Source organism: Coregonus lavaretus, assembly GCF_964263955.1.
Source record: "Coregonus lavaretus genome assembly, contig: SUPER_35_unloc_1, whole genome shotgun sequence".
NCBI lineage: Eukaryota > Metazoa > Chordata > Actinopteri > Salmoniformes > Salmonidae > Coregonus > Coregonus lavaretus.
Window position 1 is genome coordinate 1827017 of NW_028167181.1, and position 22500 is coordinate 1849516.

The 22500-nt window shown below is 45.8% G+C and overlaps 2 protein-coding genes across 4 annotated transcripts in view; one reads left to right on the forward strand and one right to left on the reverse strand.

The window, feature by feature from the left end:
* The window catches only part of tmem154 (transmembrane protein 154), a 633868-nt gene that overhangs the window by 384165 nt on the left and 227203 nt on the right, over positions 1–22500 (forward strand). The gene's annotated exons all lie outside the window — the stretch shown is intronic.
* LOC311109999 (F-box/WD repeat-containing protein 7) overlaps positions 5210–22500 on the reverse strand; it is a 29836-nt gene continuing 12545 nt past the window's right edge. For both annotated transcript variants that reach the window (XM_084188513.1, XM_084188512.1), the window contains exons 7-11: positions 21633–21746; positions 13372–13553; positions 12173–12398; positions 10415–10625; positions 5210–7926 (exon numbers count right to left, since the gene is read on the reverse strand). In XM_084188513.1, the coding sequence (XP_084044639.1) occupies positions 7658–7926; positions 10415–10625; positions 12173–12398; positions 13372–13553; positions 21633–21746 (1002 nt within the window). In that variant the 3' untranslated portion in view covers positions 5210–7657. The remainder of the gene's footprint in view (positions 7927–10414; positions 10626–12172; positions 12399–13371; positions 13554–21632; positions 21747–22500) is intronic.

Here is a 22500-nt window from a genome sequence, read left to right on the forward strand (position 1 = left end):
GGGGGGGTTATACCCTAGTAGCCTAGCTTCCATCTTGCCATCCTAGCTCCAAATGTTACTGCATTTGAGGGCTTTTTGAAAATGGCAAATTGCACAGACGAAATGAGAACTACCATTCTTCCCCCTCCATATGTTTGCCAACCATTGTGCCCAGTTCTAGATATGCCAGAAGGGCAAGGTCGTCCCTTGTGCGCCAATCAATCATGAATCCCAACAGATCAAAGAGGCTATAAACCAAGCTGGAGACCGACGGTTACTCTCCTGAGATTAGTGATGCTTGGCATGCCGCTGGGTATACTATTAGCCATGCCTGCCACGCCATACAAGTGAAGGGAAGGGAAGCGCGCGACTGTGAATATGAATGTGTTGGAGCCTTCACATGCAATTGTTGTCAAAATCTGGGCCCTATTCTTTAGGCACCAAACGGAAGAAAACGGACTGAAACAGGGAGGGACAACCTGAAGTTGTCCAATAAGAAACGTTCGGTTTGGTCTTCTGTTGCGAAGCATTTCGCTACCGTGTGCCCTAATGAATACGACCCGCCTTGTGACTCCGCTCATTGTGCGGTGCTCTATCAGATGTGATGTGACCCTCAATCTTGTCTTTCCTGAACCCAGGAAGTCAGAAACTAATTCTAAAGGCCAATTAGAGCAATGACAAACCTACCTAGCGTCACAATAGGGTTTTCAATATCTTGTTAGAGTGCAAACTTTGCCAGGACAAAACGAGAGGAAGGTCAGGACAGTCAAACAAACACACACCTCTGGTTTCACAGTCACAAGGGAGTGTTTGGTGCCGATTACCCTCACGTCAGCCTCAGTGTGTGTGTTGTGTTCATTCAAAACTAGTCTCCATCGGGCCACCCTAGGTGACAAGATGAACGACTAGCACATCAGCTCCCAAAGGAATCCGGGCCATAAGGTTCTCTTCTATTTATTCCTGTCTAAATGGCTCTCAGTGGAACTACATCATGTTCACTTCATGGAGCTCCGCTAGTTAGCATTAGCATTTTCCTCACTAAGGAATGATACCCAACCCCCATTGGGGTCTCCCCTGACTGGGTATAATAAGTATGGCGGAGCCCCTTAGGTGGAGGCTAGGTACTGATCTGTGTAGCATAGCGTTAGCCTAGCCTAGCGCTGCCCAGCTGACTTTGAGCATCTCCTGGCACTAGTACACTAGTGTGAGAACCATCACTGCAGGGCAGGATTACTGAACAAAGGGATGAGAGGGAGGATAGGGAGGAGAGAGGGAGGATAGGGAGGAGAGAGGGAGGACAGAAGGCGGAGAGAGGGAGGAGAGGGCGGAGAGAGGGAGGATAGGGAGGAGAGAGGGCGGAGAGAGGGAGGATAGGGAGGAGAGAGGGAGGAGAGGGAGGATAGGGAGGAGAGAGGGAGGATAGAGAGGAGAGGGAGGATAGGGAGGAGAGGGAGGTGAGAGGGAGGATAGAGGAAGCATAGGGAGGAGAGAGGGAGGATAGGGAGGAGAGAGGAAGGATAGGGAGGAGAGAGGGAGGAGAGAGGAAGGATAGGGAGGAGAGAGGAAGGATAGGGAGGAGAGGGAGGATAGGGAAAAGAGAGGGAGGAGAGAGGAAGGATAGGGAGGAGAGAGGAAGGATAGGGAGGAGAGAGGGAGGATAGGGAGGAGAGAGGAAGGATAGGGAGGAGACAGGAAGGATAGGGAGGAGAGAGGAAAGAGAGAGGGAGAAGAGAGGGAGGATAGGGAGGAGAGAGGAAGGATAGGGAGGAGAGAGGGAGGATAGGGAGGAGAGAGGAAGGATAGGGAGGAGAGAGGGAGGATAGGGAGGAGAGAGGGAGGATAGGGAAAAGAGAGGGAGGAGAGAGGAAGGATATGGAGGAGAGAGGGAGGATAGGGAGGAGGGAGGAGAGAGGGAGGATAGGGAGGAGAGGGGGAGGATAGGGAGGAGAGAGGAAGGATAGGGAGGAGAGAGGGAGGAGAGAGGGAGGATAGGGAGGAGAGAGGAAGGATAGGGAGGAGAGAGGGAGGATAGGGAAAAGAGAGGGAGGATAGGGAAAAGAGAGGGAGGAGAGAGGAAGGATAGGGAGGAGAGAGGGAGGATAGGGAGGAGAGAGGAAGGATAGGGAGGAGGGAGGAGAGAGGGAGGATAGGGAGGAGAGAGGGAGGATAGGGAGGAGAGAGGGAGGATAGGGAGGAGAGAGGAAGGATAGGGAGGAGAGAGGGAGGATAGGGAGGAGAGAGGAAGGATAAGGAGGAGAGAGGGAGGAGAGAGGAAGGATAGGGAGGAGAGAGGGAGGATAGGGAGGAGAGAGGGAGGATAAGGAGGAGAGAGGAAGGATAGGGAGGAGAGAGGAAGGATAGGGAGGAGACGGATCCCCCTTCATCCAAACTCCTTTACGTTAAATCCTTCATCTTTTTCCCACTCCTCCACCCTACAAACACAGATCCCCCCATCAAAACCCATCTATATCACTGTAAAACAGTTGCACCCTTCCCCCTAACTTCCCACCAAACCTTTCCAGCCCCATCGCTCTCTTATTTTATCACCCCTAGCTAGGGATGCGTCCCAAATGCACCCAATTCCCTGCAGAGAGCTATGGGCCCTGGTCAAAATTAGTACACTGTAAAGGGAATAGGGTGCCATTGGGATGCAGATTGGTCTCTCCTGCTTATTTTACCACCCTTGGCTAGCACGCCAGGCTAGGTTTTGTGTGAGTCAATGGAAATAGGATACATCCATCAATGGGCACTGGCTGCAATGCATATTTGCAGAGTGAATTACAAGGCAGAGAAATGAATCATGCCTGAAGGTAGGAGAAAGGAGGGGGGAGGGGTATAAAGTAGATTAATAGCTAATAACTTGAAGGAATAGAGCCGATTCATCACGTCCCAAAATGAAGTGCATTAAAAGAGTGGCTGTGGATCTACATCAGTGTCTTGTAATGAGGCTACCGTGTCTTTGCTATCCACTCAGAAACCTGTGGGCCGCTACTTCCATTGGTTGAAATGTACCTGCAGGGAGCATTTTTCAGAATTACTTTTCCTTGCTTATTATTACCTTTATATATATTCTGTCATTAAAATTAGTGTAGAATGTTTGAAACTTGTTCCAGTGCGGTTTCCGGTCTTATAACTACAAATTGTTGTCTCGTCTTTATAGATTTGAAACTTTTAAGCATCCAAACATTACAAGAACCTTTACCGATTCCTAACAGGAAATATCACTAAATCTCACAAAATTGTACTCGGGCATATAAGAGTGCATCTATTTTTACCCCTAAACCCAAATCATTCCATTCTTTTTTTTAAATCACAACTACAACCACAGCCTGTTTGCATCACAATGACTGCAGTCTCAGATGGAATAGGCATGAAGGGATAAACTTGTCAACAAGAGGGGATACTTTACCTGTCTTCATGCCTTTTTATATTCAGAGAGGGCCTTTTATACTGCACCCTGAACAAGGAAAGGAGTATCACTAGGCAACAGGCAGATAAGAAACCACAACCTTAAACTGGAAGTTGTCTGAATATACAAAACACTATGGATTTCAACAGTGCAGGCACATACAGTGCATTCGGAAAGTATTCATACCCCTTGACTTTTTCCACATTTTGTTACGTTACAGCCTTATTGTTAAATGGATTACATTTATTTCCCCCCCTCATCAATCTACACACAATACTCCATAATGACAAAGCAAAAACAGGTTTTGGGAAATTTTTGCACATTTATTAAAAATACAAAACTGAAATATCACATTTACATAAGTATTCAGACCCTTTACTCAGTACTTTGTTGAAGCACCTTTGGCAGCGATTACAGCCTCAAGTCTTCTTGGGTATGACGCTACAAGCTTGGCACACCTGTATTTGGGGAGTTTCTCGTTGCACAGCCATTTTCAGGTCTCTCAAGAGATGTTCGATCGGGTTCAAGTCCGGGCTCTGGCTGGGCTACTCAAGGCCATTAAGACTTGTCCCCAAGCCACTCCTGCGTTGTCTTGGCTGTATGCTTAGGGTCGTTGTCCTGTTAGAAGGTGAACCTTCGCCCCAGTCTGAGGTCCTGAGTGCTCTGGAGCAGGTTTTCCTCAAGGATATCTCTGTACTTTGCTCCGTTCATCTTTCCCTCGATCCTGATTAGTCTCCCAGTCCCTGCGGCTGAAAAACATCCCCACAGTGAACAGTGAAGAGGTGACTCCGGGATGCTGACCTTCTAGGCAGAGTTGCAAAGAAAAAGCCATATCTTAGACTGCCCATCTTAATCTTTTATTTTTATTTGCCAGTCTGAGATATGGCTTTTTCTTTGCAACTGCCTAGAAGGTCAGCATCCCGGAGTCGCCTCTTCACTGTTGACGTTGAGACTGGTGTTTTGCGGGTACTATTTAATGAAGCTGCCAGTTGAGGACCTGTGAGGTGTCTGATTCTCAACTAGCTCAGTTGTGCACCGGGGCCTCCCACTCCTCTTTCTATTCTGGTTAGAGCCAGTTTGCGCTGTTCTGTGAAGGGAGTAGTACACAGCGTTGTACGAGATCTTCAGTTTCTTGGCAATTTCTCGCATGGAATAGCCTTCATTTCTCAGAACAAGAATAGACTGACGGGTTTCAGAAGAAAGTTATTTGTAATCGAACCTACAATTGCTGATGCTCCAGATACTCAACTAGTCTCAAGAAGGCCAGTTTTATTGCTTCTTTAATCAGCACAACAGTTTTCAGCTGTGCTAACATAATTGCAAAAGGGTTTTCTAATGATCAATTAGCCTTTTAAAATGATCAACTTTGATTAGCAAACACAACGTGCCATTGGAACACAGGACTGGTGGTTGCTGATAATGGGCCTCTGTACGCCTATGTAGATATTCCATTAAAAATCAGCCGTTTCCAGCTACAATAGCCATTTACAATGTCTACACTGTATTTCTGATCAATTTGATGTTATTTTAACGGACAAAAAACATTGTTTTTCTTTCGAAAAAAAGGACATTTCTAAGTGACCCCAAACTTTTGAACGGTAGTGTAAATACTATGGAAACGAGACTTCCAACACCACAAGGAACACTGGCGTGTAGAAGAACCAAGCACCAGCACACTACTTAACTGTGACTCCAGTACCGGGAACCTCATTTGTTCACCATGCTAGTAATCTTAAACTTAATCTCTTACATGTTATCGTGGTTACCGCTTTAACTTGCGATGCGAAAGTGTGTGTGCTGAAACGTGCGCTGAAGACAAAGTATTTGAAAGTATTCCCCTCAGTAACGTAACAAACCGAAGAGGCTTTATTGAACACATAACACAGTGACAAACAGACAACTGAAATGCTTGAAATGAAAATTGAAAAAACCCACATTTTATTGCACTTAAGTTATAAGAAAATAAAAATTCTAAGTTGAATCAAACAAATACACAATCCCTTTAAGGTTTTTTTTCTCTGTCTTTTCTTTTTGCCAGGCAGTTACATGAATGAACTGAAAAAATAAAAACACCTGCGGTATCTGATTTCTCAAACCAGATCATAAATTAAAACAGATGAAAAATAAATGAGAGAGGAGAAAGAACAAGATTGTTTTCTTTTTTAATATACAGTGTTATACCACTTTCACAGTTCTGCTTGAGTTGTGTGTGACTCCTTTCTTGGGAGATTGAGTTTAACTAATCGTTTTGGCTATAATGTTCTGTTCTGTTCACTTGAAGCCAGGTTGCCTGTAGGTACGTTTTCCATTCACAAACCATTAGACTGCTAACTGCTAAGAGAACTAGCTAGCTAGCTCTGAACAGTTTGACTGTAACAAGTAACATGCCATTCATAACACTAAGACTCTCCTGCCTTCTACTGTATTTGTTGTCAGTTTGCTTTTGTGTCAGTTGGTACCCGGTCATCAATGTTGCTTCAAACATTTGAATGGAAACAACAATCACATATGGATAATGGACAGTTCTTTCTTTCATACTCATAAAAAAAAAAAAAAAAAAACATTTGCTATTTTATTTTTTTCTTTGCCAGTCCACACAGCATCTAGACAGTTCCCCACAGAACAGGCTGAAAGAGCTTTGTCCCAAGGAATGTGTTAACAATTTGCCCAAAAACATACACACGCGCACACACACTTATCACACACACAACACACGTACGTTACATCCCATCATTTCCTCTACGCAGGCAAACCCTTCTTTGTCCAACACACTCTCCTCTCAGCCTCGTTGAGGCATGTTTGGCTCAAGTTTCAGTGGCAAAAACAAAACCTTGGTTGTTATTCATTGTCATGTTTCTCTCTCTCTTTTGTGTGTCGTCTCTGTTTAAAACATTAGAAGAGTCAATTTTGGAATTTAGTCTGGGACTAAAACGTCACAGCAAGTAAAAGTTCCATCTTTATTTCCTTTTTATCTAGCAGCATAAATACAGTTTACCCACTGGGAAAACAGTACTGGGAGGGAGGGGGGACACTATTCCACACGAAGAGCTCCGAGAAGAGAACCCCAACCTTTCCCCCCCACGTAAGAACCAGCATTGAAGAACCAACCCAGCCAGACGCGTTGAAAAACAAAGGACAGCATAATGTCTAAATCTGGAGACTTAACATCTCCAGACTTCAGCTATAAAGAAAAGAAAAATGTAAAGAACAACCCAAACAGAAAATAAAACGTGGTGAGATAACGAAAGAAAAGGAGTGAGTGGAACAGGTTAATACTGGGACTTGTTGCCAATAGGCAACCAAAACAAACAACGAAAATAATTTTATTTGAACTGATTGAACGAACATAGCTACAAAAGGAACGCAAATTCACAGTTGTATGTGTGCTCCTACGTGTTTTGTGAAGAAATCAAACCCTGGAACTAAAAGACTGAAGAACAATAAGAATGGAACAAACAGAACAGGATATAGGGCCTGATGTTATAGGCTCATACCTGGTTTGGGGACCAATCAGATTCTTGGCATGGGGTTTCTCTCATTCTCTCCCTGACGACAAGAACCTCCTTACTTAGCTAATATTGTGTGCCTGTGTGTTCTCATAAAAACTTTATTCCAATTCACTTAATTTGCCTTGTGTAACTGTATACAGTGTTGTTTTTCTATTAAATAGTCGGTTCGCGCTTTATGTGGGGGATAAAAAATAATATATCTTTATACATCTGAACAAATGCTTGTGTCAGGCTTGAGTGAACAAGTCTCTGTTTGTTGTGAAGGAGCTGCCCCTATAGCCACAGAGTTATTTCTTCAAGAGTTCCTGTTTTTTTTCTCTTCCTCCTTTAGTGGACGAGTCAGTTCCTCCCCCTCTTCTTCCTCTTCCTCCCGGCCTACTGCAGAGGTGCCGGCGAGCCACACCCCTGTTCCAAGCCACACCCATTTTCACCCCACCCCTTCTGATTCTGACTCCACCCCCTTAAGGTGGGAGGGGTAATAAGTATGGATGCTGGGGCTGGCCGGTGGGGTGGGCGACTGTGGCTTTGTCAGAAACGGCCACCGACGTGGGGAGGGGACAGGTATGGAGGGGGAGGGACGGTGGTAGTGGTGGTGTTGAGGGTAGGGTGGGGCGGGGGTGTTTCCGAGCGTGGGAGTGAAGAGTTTTAGGGCACTTTCACCCTCGATGATGACCCATCTCCTCCTCATCCCCCTTTACCCCATCTCCCTCCTCCCCTCTCCTCACTTTTCCCTCTCTCGACCATTTCCCCTCCTCTCCTCTCACTTCATGTCCACGTCAAAGTCTAGCACCAGTAGTTTTGTCTCTTCGGTGCCGTTGCGGCTTCCCACGGCACACACCAGCTTGGTGTTGGAGGCCCGGATACGCCACACCACCCCACCGCTGCCGCCGCTCTCCAGGGTCACCAGGTTACGAATGAACTCGCCCGTCTTCAGGTCCCACAGCTTTACCGTGCCGTCGTCCGAGCTGGTGATGACAAAGTTCTTGTTGAACTGCAGGCACGTCACGGCGCTCTGGTGCTTGTGGGGACCTGGTGGTGGAGAGGGGGAGAGAGAAAGAGGAGGAGAAGAGTGAGTGAATGTGTGAAAGAGATAAATAACTTGTTTCCATTTTCACCTTTAAAGGGATACTTCGGGATTTGGGCAATATCTACTTCCCCAGAGAGATGAACTCATGGATACCATGTTCATGTCTCTGAAGGAAGTTGCTAACTAGCTTTAGCGCGATTAGGAAGTCTATGGGTATCAGCTAGCATATACCCATATACTTCCATCAATTGCGCTAACACTAGTTACCACTGGGTCGCGAAACTACCTCTAACTTCCTTCATATTGGACACAGAGACATAAAAATGGTATCCACGAGTTCATCCGACTCTGGGGAAGTAGATAAAGGGCCTCGTTGCCAAAATCCCGTAATATCCCTTTAAGAATGTAGAGAGAGGCAGAAAGATGGATTCAACGAGTGAGGGGAAAAAAGGAAAACAATCAAGAGAAAAGGCTTGATCGAAAGAATCTGACACGGTTGTGAGATCATTGGTTGAAGACCTCCACAGCCCACCGTCTGTGACGTGAACTGTTGCCATACAGTAACGTAAAGACACACAGCCAAAACCTGGCTCTGAAACTGGGCAGAAAACTAGCCGTAATAGAGATGGTAAAACACTATACTGTTTATTTCTGGGGAATAAGACACCCTGCCTTGGCCTGGCCTCGTCTGCCATGGAAAAGCCTGGGGTAGTAGAGGAGAGAAGCCCAGGGCTTAGAGCTGTCACCATCTACAGCTGCTGATTGGCTCTGCTGCTGACTGGCACTGTAGCGGTGTGTGTGTGTGTGTGTGTGTGGTGAGTGTGGCAGCAACACCCATTCGGTGTGCAGATTGTGGTGTCTGCGGCTGTTGCCTCCTCTTTTGACGAGATGCTCCTGTATGTGTGTTTGTCTGTGGGAATGACTAATATTCCCTAAGGATATGGAGATAAAACCCCACATTGGATCTATTTACACTATTAAAACAAACACAGAATCACAGTTTCAAAGATGTGACTGGCAACATTAAATACCTTCTAGCAGTTATTCCACAAAACTCTAACTAGTGAATACTAATTAGGATGAAATGTCAAATATGATAACTACACAATACAATGAAATGTGCTCATTATCAATTCAAAATGATTCATTGTATGAAGTACACTAGGAATTGTGTTCATTAGCCTACCAATGGAAAATAATTTACAACTAACAAGAAATATCTCATCTGAACAGCGCTCCAGTGCCAGCCAGCAGTGTAAACCCCTATCCTCTCCCTTCGTCTGTCTCTAGCGGGTTCAAAGGGCTGGGCATTTTGCACTGTGCCTTTCTCACAAAGATTTGACAATGTACCCAGCCAAACCCCCACATCTCTCTCTCTCTCTCCCCCACCCATATCATTTCCACAACAAAGCAGCTGGCTACATCGTTACCTATCCTCTCAGTTTAAGTACCTCATCTGTGGCTGCCTGTGAGTTGCCTGTTGTTAGGCTATTGTCTTATCTAAATGCCCTAATGAATGAATGGCAGAAATTGCGCATTGACCCAATTACATGACCTACATAATCCCTGCACCCCCACCATGCCCCCTTTGCAGAGTGTCACGCCCCCTTGTCATGTCCCTCACAGGCCAGGCTCCCCAACAAGACAGGACCCCATCCCCCTTTCATCATCCCCCTCCCCCCTCCTCCTCCTCCTCTCTCATCCATATGCAGTGTATCACCCCCATCCACCCTTCTATCCTTTCATCATCCCTCCTCTCACATCCTCCCCTCTTCTCTCTCATCCTAAAACAGGGCCATATCTATTCCCTTTGTTCCAAGGGGAGGGGGCACGTGTGAGTTGTAGTTCCATGGGAATAGTTGGGTTTGTAGTTCACTAATAAGGCCATTTGGGGAGAAACAGTGCAGATGCTCAGTAAGGAATTCTCCATTTCTCCCCATTCAAGGTAACAGTACTTAGTGGTAATGGCTGAGAGGGAACTGTTACACAAACATCCAGAGCCAGGGAAATGATCGCTATCTAGAGAGTGGCTGGCTGGCCCACAATGTGTTGGCTCAGTTTGGCCATGCACAGCCAAGCACATCATTGAGTGAATATCTCTGAGCAACAGCCTTTCACTGGGGTCCAAAATTGGCCAATTCCAGACATTTTCCTTACAGATAAAAGGAGGTAGCAGAGTTGTCTGTGGTAGATGGTGGTGGTTGAAGGGAGTTTCTCGCCATACTACGTAAAGCTGTTTTGAGAGTCAAGAAAGTGCAATCAGACATGGTTGTTTTACAAGCCACCGAACAAAAGAAAATGGGCTGAAACAGGGAGGGACTACCTGAACTTGTCCAATGAGCAACATCTGTTTTCGCTTTCCGTTGCAAAGCGTTTTACTTCAGTGTTCCTTAATGAATACAACCCTGTTCCAACGACCCAGCGACAGACTTGCCTTGCAACGTCTGCAGGCACTATGTGTGCCTGTCTGTGGGAAGGACTAAGACTCACCTTGCAACGTCTGCAGGCACTGTCCCGTCTTGATGTCCCAGATCTTGACGGTGGAGTCGGCATTGCCCGAGACCAGGATGTTGTCTTTGAGCTCCATGCCACTGGTGAGGGACTGATGACCTGTCAGAGTGTGGATGCAGTTACCCGTCTCCACATCCCACACCCGGATAGACGTGTCCAGGCTACCACTCACCACGTGGATCCCATCAAACTGGAGGGGTGGAAGGACGATCCAGTCATGTTACGACAAATTCAGTTTGACACCATAGGATTCCAGTCATTTCTATTCTAGTATGGTTTGGAATCAATCAATCAAATGCACTCATAAAGCCCTTTTTACATCAGCAGTTATCAGAGAGGCTTTGGAGTACCCTGGGATAGAGCCCAAAGAGCAAACCGAACGACGGAGGAAAAAGGAGGATCCAGTTATATATTACAATAACATTTAGTATAAAATAATGAATCTACATAGGAATTCAGATCGGATGAATCCATTGAATCCAATTGAAACAGAGTCAAATAAGGCTTTTCTAGATAATATTCTATTAGATATAATGAAATCAGTTCATTAGTATTCATATAATATCACATGAATTCATTAGATCTAATAAATTGTATTGATTTGTACAGCTTTTTCAAAGTCAGCGTCACATATAGTGGATAGAGGGGAGGGCATCTTTCCATCTGAACAGTAAACCGTTCTCTATCTCTCTCTCTCTCGCTGTGGATAGGTCCCAAATGGTACCCTATTCCCTATATAGATGAACTACTTTTGACCCTGGTCAAAAGCAGTGCACTATAAAGGGACTAGGGTGCCATTTGGGATGCAGCCTCTCTCTCTGAAGGTGATGGCTGTGGCTCTAAACTGCTCTGTCATCACAGAGAGATGTCCTCTGTAGCTCAATTGGTAGAGCATGGCGCTTGTAACGCCAGGGTAGTGGGTTCGATCCCCGGGACCACCCATACTAAAATGGCATATTATTTATTTATTATTAGAGAGCGACGTGAAGGGAGGGGACATCTTCGAGGACACGAGGCAGAGGAATCCATTAACCTTTTAACACTACTACTGCTGTGTGTGTGTATGACCCTGACTCACACCAATTGTCTGTTTATATAACGTTACTGCAACGTAGAAAGAAAAGGAGTTGAGAAAAACTCATCGTTCTGCTGCTCTGCTGCCTTGGATACAACACACAGAGGGACTATTTTGTTGTGGCTCTTTTCCAGAAAGTTTGGTTCACATGGCAACCACCTTATCATATTGTGGAATGGCGGTTCAAGCAACCAACTGCCAACACTGTTTTAAAAGGGCTTTCGGTTCTCTAAGTCCTCCGAGGTCTATCTTTCTTGTTTTATGGAAGCGTTAGACTCTGTATGAACCAGATGAGACCCTGCTGTACACTGTTATTATCATTTACACCTAACTGTACAGTGGATATATAAAGGGATTTGATTTGAGGCGTGTTAAATTGATTCGTTTTGTGTTTTATTCCTAGAGGGCTTCCAAATAGCAGGACATAAAAGGAATGTAAAAATAGTTGGGGCGGGGTGCTCTTTGATGAGAAGGGGTTGATTTTGCACAATTCAAATAAACAGTTTAAATACGTGGTTTAAAGCCCAATAGAACTATGAAGTCACTATACAAATCTTTAGATGTTAATGCAATTATAGACTCTGTGGTGTGTAGGAGTGTTAGTGAGAGTGTATAAATATGACTGTGTGGGTATGAGACAGCCCGTGTGCATAGACCCCTACCTGTAGTGAGTAGACTCGGTTGGTGTGGCCCTGCAGCGTGTGGAGGCAGGTCTCAGTCTCGGGGTCCCAGACCTTGACCATGAAGTCGTAGGCCCCGCTGACCACCCTGCGGCCGTCGTACTGGACGCAGCGAACCGCCGCCACGTGGCCCATGAGGACGTGTAAACACTGGCCCGTCTCGATGTCCCACACACGCAGCGTGGCGTCACGAGAACCACTCACCACCCTGGGAGAAGAAAGATGAGACGGATTGAAGAGACAATAACATTGAAACACTAGTCTATTCTCACAGGACTTTATCAAATCTAAAGCTAGCTAGCTGGCTGGCTCAATGTCTGTCCACTATAGCTTCAGTTATAGGTGGACAAGAGAATACAGACTGAGCGTTAACGGCTCAAATCTATTGGTTAGATTGGATTCATATAGGTCTTGAACAAAACATCAAGGCAATTGCTTTTCGATTGACAATGTTTACGACCCAGTTGGTGTGACAGCTTTGATGGGAATCTTGACAAACGTAATGGTGTTTTTGCCAAGGGCCTTGAAGACACGTATCCCTCATGTTACTGATCTCGCAAAAATAGTAAATTCAATAGGTTGACCTCTAAGCCCTCATTCCCATAACGACAGTTGATGAAAGCAGAACCAGAAGAGACACAAAGAACACCTTTGAGTGTCGCCATAGTCATGTTCGTACATAACCTGCAAACCCTCCGGCACGGAGAGAGGCGGAAAAACTGGTTCATAAAGCATTGGAATGCGTACTCCATAAGTTACAAAATGGCTTCCGGCATTCAGTACTGACAAAGATGGAAATCACCGTTCTTCCACTGTCAAGCCCTGTAGCCGCCAGAGGCCCTTCACTTCCGCTGAGTGAGTAATCAAATGTTACACAAAACGTCATCGGCCTCGAGGCAGAAAGAGCACTAGAGAGGAGTGACAGGCGGCTCACTTAGACGGCCACTTTGATTCTATTCAGTCACTATGAGACCTTAAGTACACTTCATGAGACACATTTTCATGTTGTGGTGTTCCACCGATGTGTTTTTTACTGCCTTGGTACAGTATGGTTGTCTCGATAATACATGGGCTTTTGTTACCAGGAATAGAATACAGTATGTTTCTCAACTTGAATAGGACAACTACTGGTCCATTTGAAAGATAAGAACCTGTTTGGTAAACAGTCACTAAGTACATACCTTTTCTCGTGCAGGTGCATACAGCGCACCGTTGAGGTATGCCCGTACAGGGTGTGGATACATTCTCCCGTCTCTGCGTTCCAGACCTTGAGCGTCCGGTCGGTGGAGCCGCTGATGATGATGTTGTCCCTCATCTGGGACGACCACACGCCCCCCGTGTGGCCCACCAACGTCCTCAGACACTGCAGAGAGACAAGAGAGAGAAGATACCTCAGTCTAGATACTTCACAATGACAAACAGAAAACACAGCTCATTATGCATACTCCATACTATGAGATATTCATATAGATGGGTGCTACACATTGGTGGTGGACATGGTGCGTTTCCCCCCTTAACATGTCATTATATAAATCAATTTCAAACAAGTTTGACATACTTTGCTCTTTTTATGAGTCCAAAACATCACCTCAGTCCATGTATATCGTTAGAGTTTTGAAGAAATTCAAGAAAATCATTTTACTCAAGTTTGAGATTGACCATCAGATGATTTGATGAAAGTCCAGTTGAACACAGGATATCAGGCCGAGTTCACCTTCCATTCAGAAGGGACAACAGAGTGAATTTAAATTGATCTGACCTTTCTTAAAAACCTCTAGTCAAGTTAATCCATATGTAACTGCAGCACAGGGGGGATAAAATGTATCATTTTGACCTTTCCTCAGTCTTATGGAATTGCTTTATACTTATCTACAGTTGAATTAGGAGCCATTTTCTTCTGTTGTTTCAAGAAGATGACAGTCCTGGGGTTCAAATACTATTTGAAATCATTTCAGATACTTTATCTGGGCTTTATTGAGCTTGCCTGGTGCAATGTAACCAACACAATTGCCGGAAAAGTGCAAAACCCGCCCATCTGACACTCCAGGCTGACTCGAGCAACCGCTTTAAGTATTTGAAAGATTTCGAATAGTATTTGAACCCAGGTCTGGAGTACAGGTGGCGACAAAGCGGCCATAAAAAAAAAGGGACCCATTCTTCCTAATTTGCACAGCTAGATTAGCTATTGATTAGAGTACAGCGATTATAGAAATCTTTCCAATCTATTCTATTCAATTTGTGATGGCCTCCATAGCAATTATTCCCCTAAATGTAATTATCCCTCGAATTTAATTGGATTTTTTGGGATGGCGGGATGGGATGGTAAACCGGAGGAACCAGTCTGTTCCGGCTGCGTTATGATCCGTGCCGGGACGTGTCGCGGAGGGTGTAAAACATTTGACCTCCTGACTGAAGCTGATAAAGTGGTGAGTGGCCAGCGAGTATCAAGGCAAAGCGGGGGCAGGGGTTTTATTGCGGTGAGTGAGTGATTGAGTAGGGTGTAACTGCAGTCTCTCTCTCTCTCTTTCACTCTCCCTCTCCCGTCATCTCAGTTATTCTCTCCATCAATCTCTCTCGCTCTCCTATGATAAACAGGGATGCTTCATTAACTTTGGGACATAACTTTTTCTCTCCAATGTCACAAGTTCCTTATTTTATCCATCTTTAACTGCAGTCAGTCCTCCATTCACTCAGCTTCATGACAGTTATATTGTGGGAAGAGGAGTAGGGGAGGCAATTAGTACTGGTTCCAGCAGGATATAATGAGATGAAAGCTTCTGTTACGACTGAGCGAGTTGGTCACCAACTAACAATGACTGTCAACTACAGTAAATGGTCAAATAAATAAATGGGGAAAATACAGTTGAGTTTTTTGGCATGTTGTTCAGTCAATTGTCAACATAGCACCAGGTCACGGCCATGAATGCATTGAATGAGATTAATATTATATGTATACATATTTTTGACTGCATCATATCAAAACACAGTACTGAGTCAAAGTACTCCACACACAGCAAGTCTGTGTTACCAAGGTGATGGAGTCCCAGGCAAAACAAGCCCAGGGTTCTGACATTCGGGTTCCAAGAATGTGGAAGCCTTCTCTGCTGCTCTCTGGTGATTACAGCCTACTCAGAGTCATGGAGAGAAGGAGCCCTGAAAATGAAGAGGCTGCCTGAGTGGAACAAATATGAAAGACGCAGCTCTCTGCGTCTCAGAGGAAGATTAGGTATTCTCCTCGAGGGCCTGTTAGGGGCTGGTTTGAAGACACCAAGGTTTGATCAAGTGCTCTATTTTTGCATTACACTTCCTTCCTGAATCCTTTGATCCTTGGTGTTAAAATGTTGGAAAAGTACCCTGTATGGCTTCTCCCCACAGTTATCTTTCAATTGGGGAGACCGTTTTGTTCTTCTACTGCGACTGGTGACAGTTGTCTCCTTCCCATAATGGTCAGTGCTATTTGGGTATCCTTGGGACATCCCTACCCTAAACCATACCCTAACCATAAGCCTTACCTAAACTTAATCTTAGCCCTTAACTTAAACATTTAAAATGTCAACTTCAATGAGGTAGGGCCGTCCCAAAGATCCCGGAGACCATGGACCTTCCCATAATGCCTGGCTCTAGGCCAGTTCCATCTGCCAACCCAAGAGGGATGAGCAGGATCCCGAAAAAAAGGGTCAAATAATCACCTTTCCCAGAATGCATAATTTCCAGTCCTTCCTCAGAAAACAAAACAAACTGACAAAACCAGGTCGCCTGACTGACTAAGGGAGGATGCCAACAGACAGGTGATGCTAACTGAGGGTAAAAAGCTAGCCAGCTAGCCCCGGGTGATAAACAAACAGGGGCCATTACAAGGCTACGAGGAAGCTGCACAGTGCAAAATAACAAGATGGCCACTTAGCCTAGGCTAGACATCATTAACGGGAAACTCAGACTCGGCCCGACTGCAGGATTTATTGTGTTTATCAGACAGAGCTCACAGTCCAGCAGATATCAGATGTATGGAGCCTATATGTTGGAGAGGAATGTTTGTGTAGAGGTGTTTTTCTTACTGCCGCCTGCATTTGAACAGACCTGGTGGTTACCCAAGATCTCATTATGACTCAGAGGTACAGAGAGCGGGAGGGAGGGAGGGAGGGGAGGGGAGGGGAGGGATGGAGCAGTAGAGGGAGGGAGGGGAGGGAGCAGTAGAGGGAGGGAAAACGTGAAAAAGAGAGAGGGCCTTTCAAGGACAACGAGGGAGAGATATAGTGAATAAAGCGAGAGAACAAGGGTTTTCCCAGCACTGTGCAAATGGGCTCGTGACACACAGGAGAAGGGTGTAAACCAACCGTGGTAAGACTTCTGCATGCATTCCTGGGTCTTCTGATTTGACAAAACAGCCTCACAGAAGTTTGACGGTCAACACAGACCCGGTGATTAACCATGTGTCACTCACTCACACACAGAGACCTGGTGTTGATCCATGTTAGTCACGCTCTCAGCTGTGATTCCACACCTAGCTAGTGGTGACATGCCAGGTCCGGATACGCCGATTAGTGTGAACATAATAACATCGTCAAAACATACTGTCTACAAAGATGAGAAATGACCCAACCTGAACAATCAATTCAGATTTCAATCAAATAAACATAAAATGTGTTGCTTTAGTTCCTCAGTACATTCCGTTCTCATATACAATGAGATCAATGTCCTCATTATGGGGCATTCACTCAATAAGCAATCTGAAATGTCTGGAGCTTCCCATGTTATTAACGGAGGTGAAGGTGAACCAGGAATACACAGCTAGCAAGTGAGTGTGTGTGTGTGTGTACACAGCTTGCGAGTGAGAGTGTGTGTGTGTGTGTGTAGCATCTGGCATAACAGAAGATGCCTTTCCTCTCTGTGATAGTGGGAATCTGCCTGGCTGCCAGGCTGTCTGTCTGTCTACCATTTTAGATCAGCCTGACAGGCAGCGGAGTGTGTGTGTGTGTGACAGGCAGCTGAGTTGTTTGTTGACGGGCACAAGGACTTTCACTGCTCTAGTGCGCAGACAGACAGCCTTTGAAGCACTGGGTGCCTCACCACAGAGGGCGCGTGTACTGTGTGTGTAGATCGAACCATGACAGCTCTCATTGAAAGCGAAGGACAGCAAAGACAAAGGTGCATGCCTCAGATGGATGGACTCAGCAGCCAGCACCATATTCCACGACACATCTGGTCGCTAGGCTACTGAAGACACACAGACTCTGAGGAAAACTTACGGCCAATTTAAAGTCTGGGGCTGTTGCAAGCTAAATGCAAATATGTAAAAAAATTCGCCTCAACAACGAAGCCAAACCGAAGATGCTCTCCCTCTAAGCCCAGACCATCATTTCACGGCACTCTGGTTTCTAGCCTCCTCTTCTTCAGTCTCAAAGCAACGGTTTTAACAGGACTCCAATTTCTTCCTGTTATCTTACTTAACCGCTGAGCAATGCGGAAATCCAGGTTGTTGCTTCCCAAATGGCACCCTATACCCTTTAAAGTGGGCTTTGGGCCCTGGTCAAAAGCAGTGCACTATAAAAGAGCATAGAGTGTCATTTGGGATGCAGACCAGTCTGTCAAGGAGATAAGTCAAGAAAGCGTTTGTAGAGTAATCTGCTGGTGCAATCATGTCTTTGATTGCTCATAGCGGGGTGTCTTGATTCACTCCCATACTGTATCATAGTACTGACAGAGTGAGAGAGAAAACCCTCTGGTATCTAATGGACAAGAATACCAATCCTAGTCTTAGATAATTATGGAATCTTTCATTGGCGACATGAAAGGCTAAATTCCACTACAGTGGAAGAGCCATTATCTGATCTGAAGAAATTCTGATATGACGTATGATGGAAATGAAATGGTAAATGTTGTTGGAAGGGATACGTTGTACATGAGAGCCATGCCTAACAGGGAAAATCTATGGAGACATTACAACACCAAACACGTGTCTTGTTCCATTTTGTTCCAAGTGACGTATCAATGCCAGGTGCTATTTAAAAAATGCAACTCGGGGACTGAACATGCCATAAAAGGGATAGAGGTTCATAACATTAGTTATAAACATTAAGCTTTACACTGAGTTTGTTCTGTACATTAGAACATGTTTAGAATAACATTTTATTCACTTGACTACTCCGTCTCTACCGGTCAGGGACAGAACCCTCGCTGCTATGGGCCCTGGTCAAAAGTAGTGAACTATATACCTAATATCTATATTTGGACACATGCTTGGTCTAATCACTGAATCCAGTTGCTGGGATGATGAAGCCATATTCAGATAGCACATTCTGTTTGGGACGGAGGAATTCAAAGCACTCCGGTTGTGACATTCCTGTCTGTGCCAGCTTATCTTTTTCAAAGTAAAAACGTCCCCAAACCAAACAGAGAGAGCGTCCGACCGAAACCTTGTGGGCCGCAGATGAAGGACAACAGAACTAAAAAATACAGTAAATAGGAGATGTGTGGAGACTGGAGATAGAGGCTTCAGACGAACATGAAGGCTAGTCTAAAGAGGGAGTCAACATTTTCTCTCTGTAATATCCCAGTAAAAAAAGAAAAGAAAAAATACTTCAGAGCGAAAACTTATTTGGAGACTGTAATGCATGTCTTTCAAGGTCAATTTTCAAACGTGGGTTTCTCTCTATCTCCTATCGATCCAGTGGTGAAGAAGTCCTTAGTCTGGGTGTTAGCTGCTGAAAGCTGGGTGGGAATTGGCTTCCCTGAGCTCTTGTGAGGCTGGAGGTTTACACCACTTAAGCTGGGACTTGGAGTGGAACGCCAAGATAGAAGGAGAGGAAACACACGAGCGAACACACACACACACACACACGAACACACACACACACGCGCACGCACACGCAAACACACACACACGCACGCAAACACACGAACACACACACACGCAAACACACGAACACACACACACACACGCACGCAAACACACGAACACACACGCAAACACACGAACACACACACAAACACACACGCACAAACACACACACACACACGAACACACACACACACACACACACGCACACACGCACACACGCACACACACGCACACACACACACACGCACACACACACACATGCAAACACACAAACACACACACACACGCAAACACACGAACACACACACACGAACACACACACACGCATGCTGGCCCGAACAAATATGAACACCCACAACCAAAGGTCAGACACTCTGTAAAGAAAGACAGAAAGAGAAAGAGGAGAGAGAAAAAGAGAGAAGCTACAGTCCTGTCTGGCAGCCATTTTGGCTATTTGCTGTGGAAACAGAAGCAGGATCAGGAAGAAGAATGCAGTAGCAGCACTGGACTATTCCCTGGCCGGGGGCATCCAGGGGTCAGGTCAAAACAAGCCTGGCTTGTCATGGCGAGAGATGATTGATGGTGAATATAAGGGCAGGCATCCAATGGAGAGACTAACTACTGCAGAGAGAATAATTTAGAGAGAGAGAATAATTTAGAGAGAGAGAGAGAGAGAGAATATAAAGGACATCTGGAAGATTTTTCTCAGCTTGCAACGAAGATGAGATCTATCCACCAGGGGTTTTAACAACTGATCTAGGATCAGCTCACACTGCTTCAGTCTTGACCTCAACCATCAAGAGCAAACTAACTAATCTGGCCAGGCGAAGGTGGTCTCTACATTCTTCCAAACTGATTTAGGATCAGCTCACCTTTCTACAGCTCTGACCTCGACTGTCATAACGAAATGAACAAATCTGGCACAGGACCAGCTGGTTGGGGCATAAAAGGCAACCAACCACACGACAGGAGGGAGGGGTGGGGGCGGTGTTTGTGGATCCAGCCCAGGTGCATCGTGGGACATGGGAACAGAAAGGCCTCGGGCCAGCCTGCTGGGTGATGATGACTAATCACGCACACACCTGTTCTGACCTCTGTCTTCACAGCATGGTGTGAGTGAGTCACTGCAGCATTAACCTGAGAGTTACATGTCATCCGGATGGACATTACCCCAATGGTGGTGGTGGGAAGAGAGACAATCCGCATGGCTTCCCTATCAGATGACCTTGGTACTGATCTGTTCACATCAGCACAACGCTGTGAGAGATCAACACTGTATAATCACCGCTTGGCTGAGTGCCCAATGCAATCAAAGAGAGGAAGCTTTTCTGCTATGAGACACGATGCAGCTTTGTTTTTCCAGTGTTTCAGTGTTCCATGCACCTGGGCACCACTGACACTCAGAGTGTCTTTGTAATTTTGTATGCAAGGATAGAACAACATCTGAACCTATTTGTTCCTTCCCTTAGCCGTGCTCCTTGCACTTCAAAAAGCGAGAGAGCTGTGTCCTAAAGGAGAATTTTCATTAAGAGCTCCAGTGAAAATGGAGTCCGCGAAGACCAGGGAAGAGGGGAGACGACGGGGTGTGATTGACAATACTCCCTGAGCCTCCCTACCTCCATTCCTCTTGCTCTCCCTCTCTCAGCGAGGCCCACACCAACGCCCCCATTTTAGCAGACCATATAAACCAGCAATACAAGATCCGTGTCATCGCATCAGTCCCAGCCATGAATACTAACAGCACCTCCCTCGCCTGTCTGAGGACACAGACCTTTCACTGGCTCTCTGCAAAATGGCTAAGGCTGAATCTCAAATGGCACCCTATCCCCTATGTAGCGCACTACTTTTGACCAGGGCCCATAGGTGTCTGGTCAAAAGTAGTGCACTACATAGAGAATAGGGTGCCATTTGGGACAGACTCTAAACGCAAGAGGAGGAAGAGAGAACAAAATGGATTCCAGACAATATGCTGCAGTATTGCAGGACAGGTGGTGCTACGTGCCAATGTTGAATGATGTCACTAATCAATTGCAATCTTGTCAGGGCCTCAGGGAGATATTGGGGGTGAATCGGCATCAAGCGGTATCGGAGGTAGAGCTATCGTTGGTGTCAAATCTACAGTATGCAGTATACTGTAGCCTATACATTGACTAAACCTTAAATGCAAAAATCAATACAAACCCTTGATCATGAATCTGAGGTATTGAGTGAAGACACGCTAAGTAATTTAAAGAACTGCCATAACATGTGGATTGACTTCCTGCTAACATGCTTCATTACTGATCAATGAGACGGAAATGAAAAACACATGAGCTGTAATGAGTTCCTTCAGAATAGGATGGAGCAATCACCCTCCATTACTATGTGTACGCATACAACAGAACACTGAGATGAGATGGAACAACCAATGACACTTGAAAATAAGGCTTAAAGAGACACTTCATCACTTTTTAACCTCCTATTCATTATCTCCAGAATCTACATACCAGTACCGTACCAGTCTACAACTGAGAAAATGGCGATTTCCTACATCTGTAGTCAAAAAGGTTTGGACTAGTTTGAATATGGGGGTTGGAGAGCAAGGGACGAGTGACTGTCTCTTACCTTTCCTGTGACAGCCGACCAGACCTTGAGCGAGTTGTCATCAGAGCCGCTGACGATGCGATTACCGCAGAACTGGAGGCAGGTGATGACATGGTCGTCATGACCCTTAAGCACCTAGAGAGGATGGAGAGGAGATGAGAGGAGGGAGGGAAGGATAGAGAGAGATAGGGATGAGAGGGAGGGAGAGGAGAGAAAGGGAAGAGGGAGGGAGGGAGGGAGGGAGGGAGGGAGGGGAGAGAAAGGGAAGAGGGAGGGAGGGAGGGGAGAGAAAGGGAAGAGGGAGGGAGGGAGGGGAGAGAAAGGGAAGAGGGAGGGAGGGAGGGGAGAGAAAGGGAAGAGGGAGGGAGGGAGGGAGGGAGGGAGGGAGGGAGGGAGGGAGGGAGGGAGGGAGGGAGGGAGGGAGGGAGGGGAGAAAATGTCAAGAACCAAACAGGAACAATGACAAGACTGTATTTCTCCAGACAAAGACTGAGGGGACTTGAGGTAAATGTCACGACGGCGCTTTGCAGGTGTAGGGAGAACCCCGTTCAAAAATACTTTGTTTGTTTGTGTGTAAGCTCAGCTGACAGATACAGGGTCACAGAACTGCCGTCTAGGCGAATAACAGAGAACGTTAAAGACGGACACAGGGGAGTGTGAAGAGCAAGTGCGGTAACCACGGTTACATCAGCCATTCCTTCTACAGTCACTAAAGGACCTGTGGGCGTTTTGAAATTAGCAAAATAAGCCATACGAGGCATATTAGGAAGATCACTCTCCCTTGCTAGCTCAATTTAAACTCTTAAAACAGGAGATAGGGCGAAACGGGCTAGAAACAGATGGGGCTCAGAACATTAGCAGCAGTTTGATGTAGAGGTAGAATTGAGGT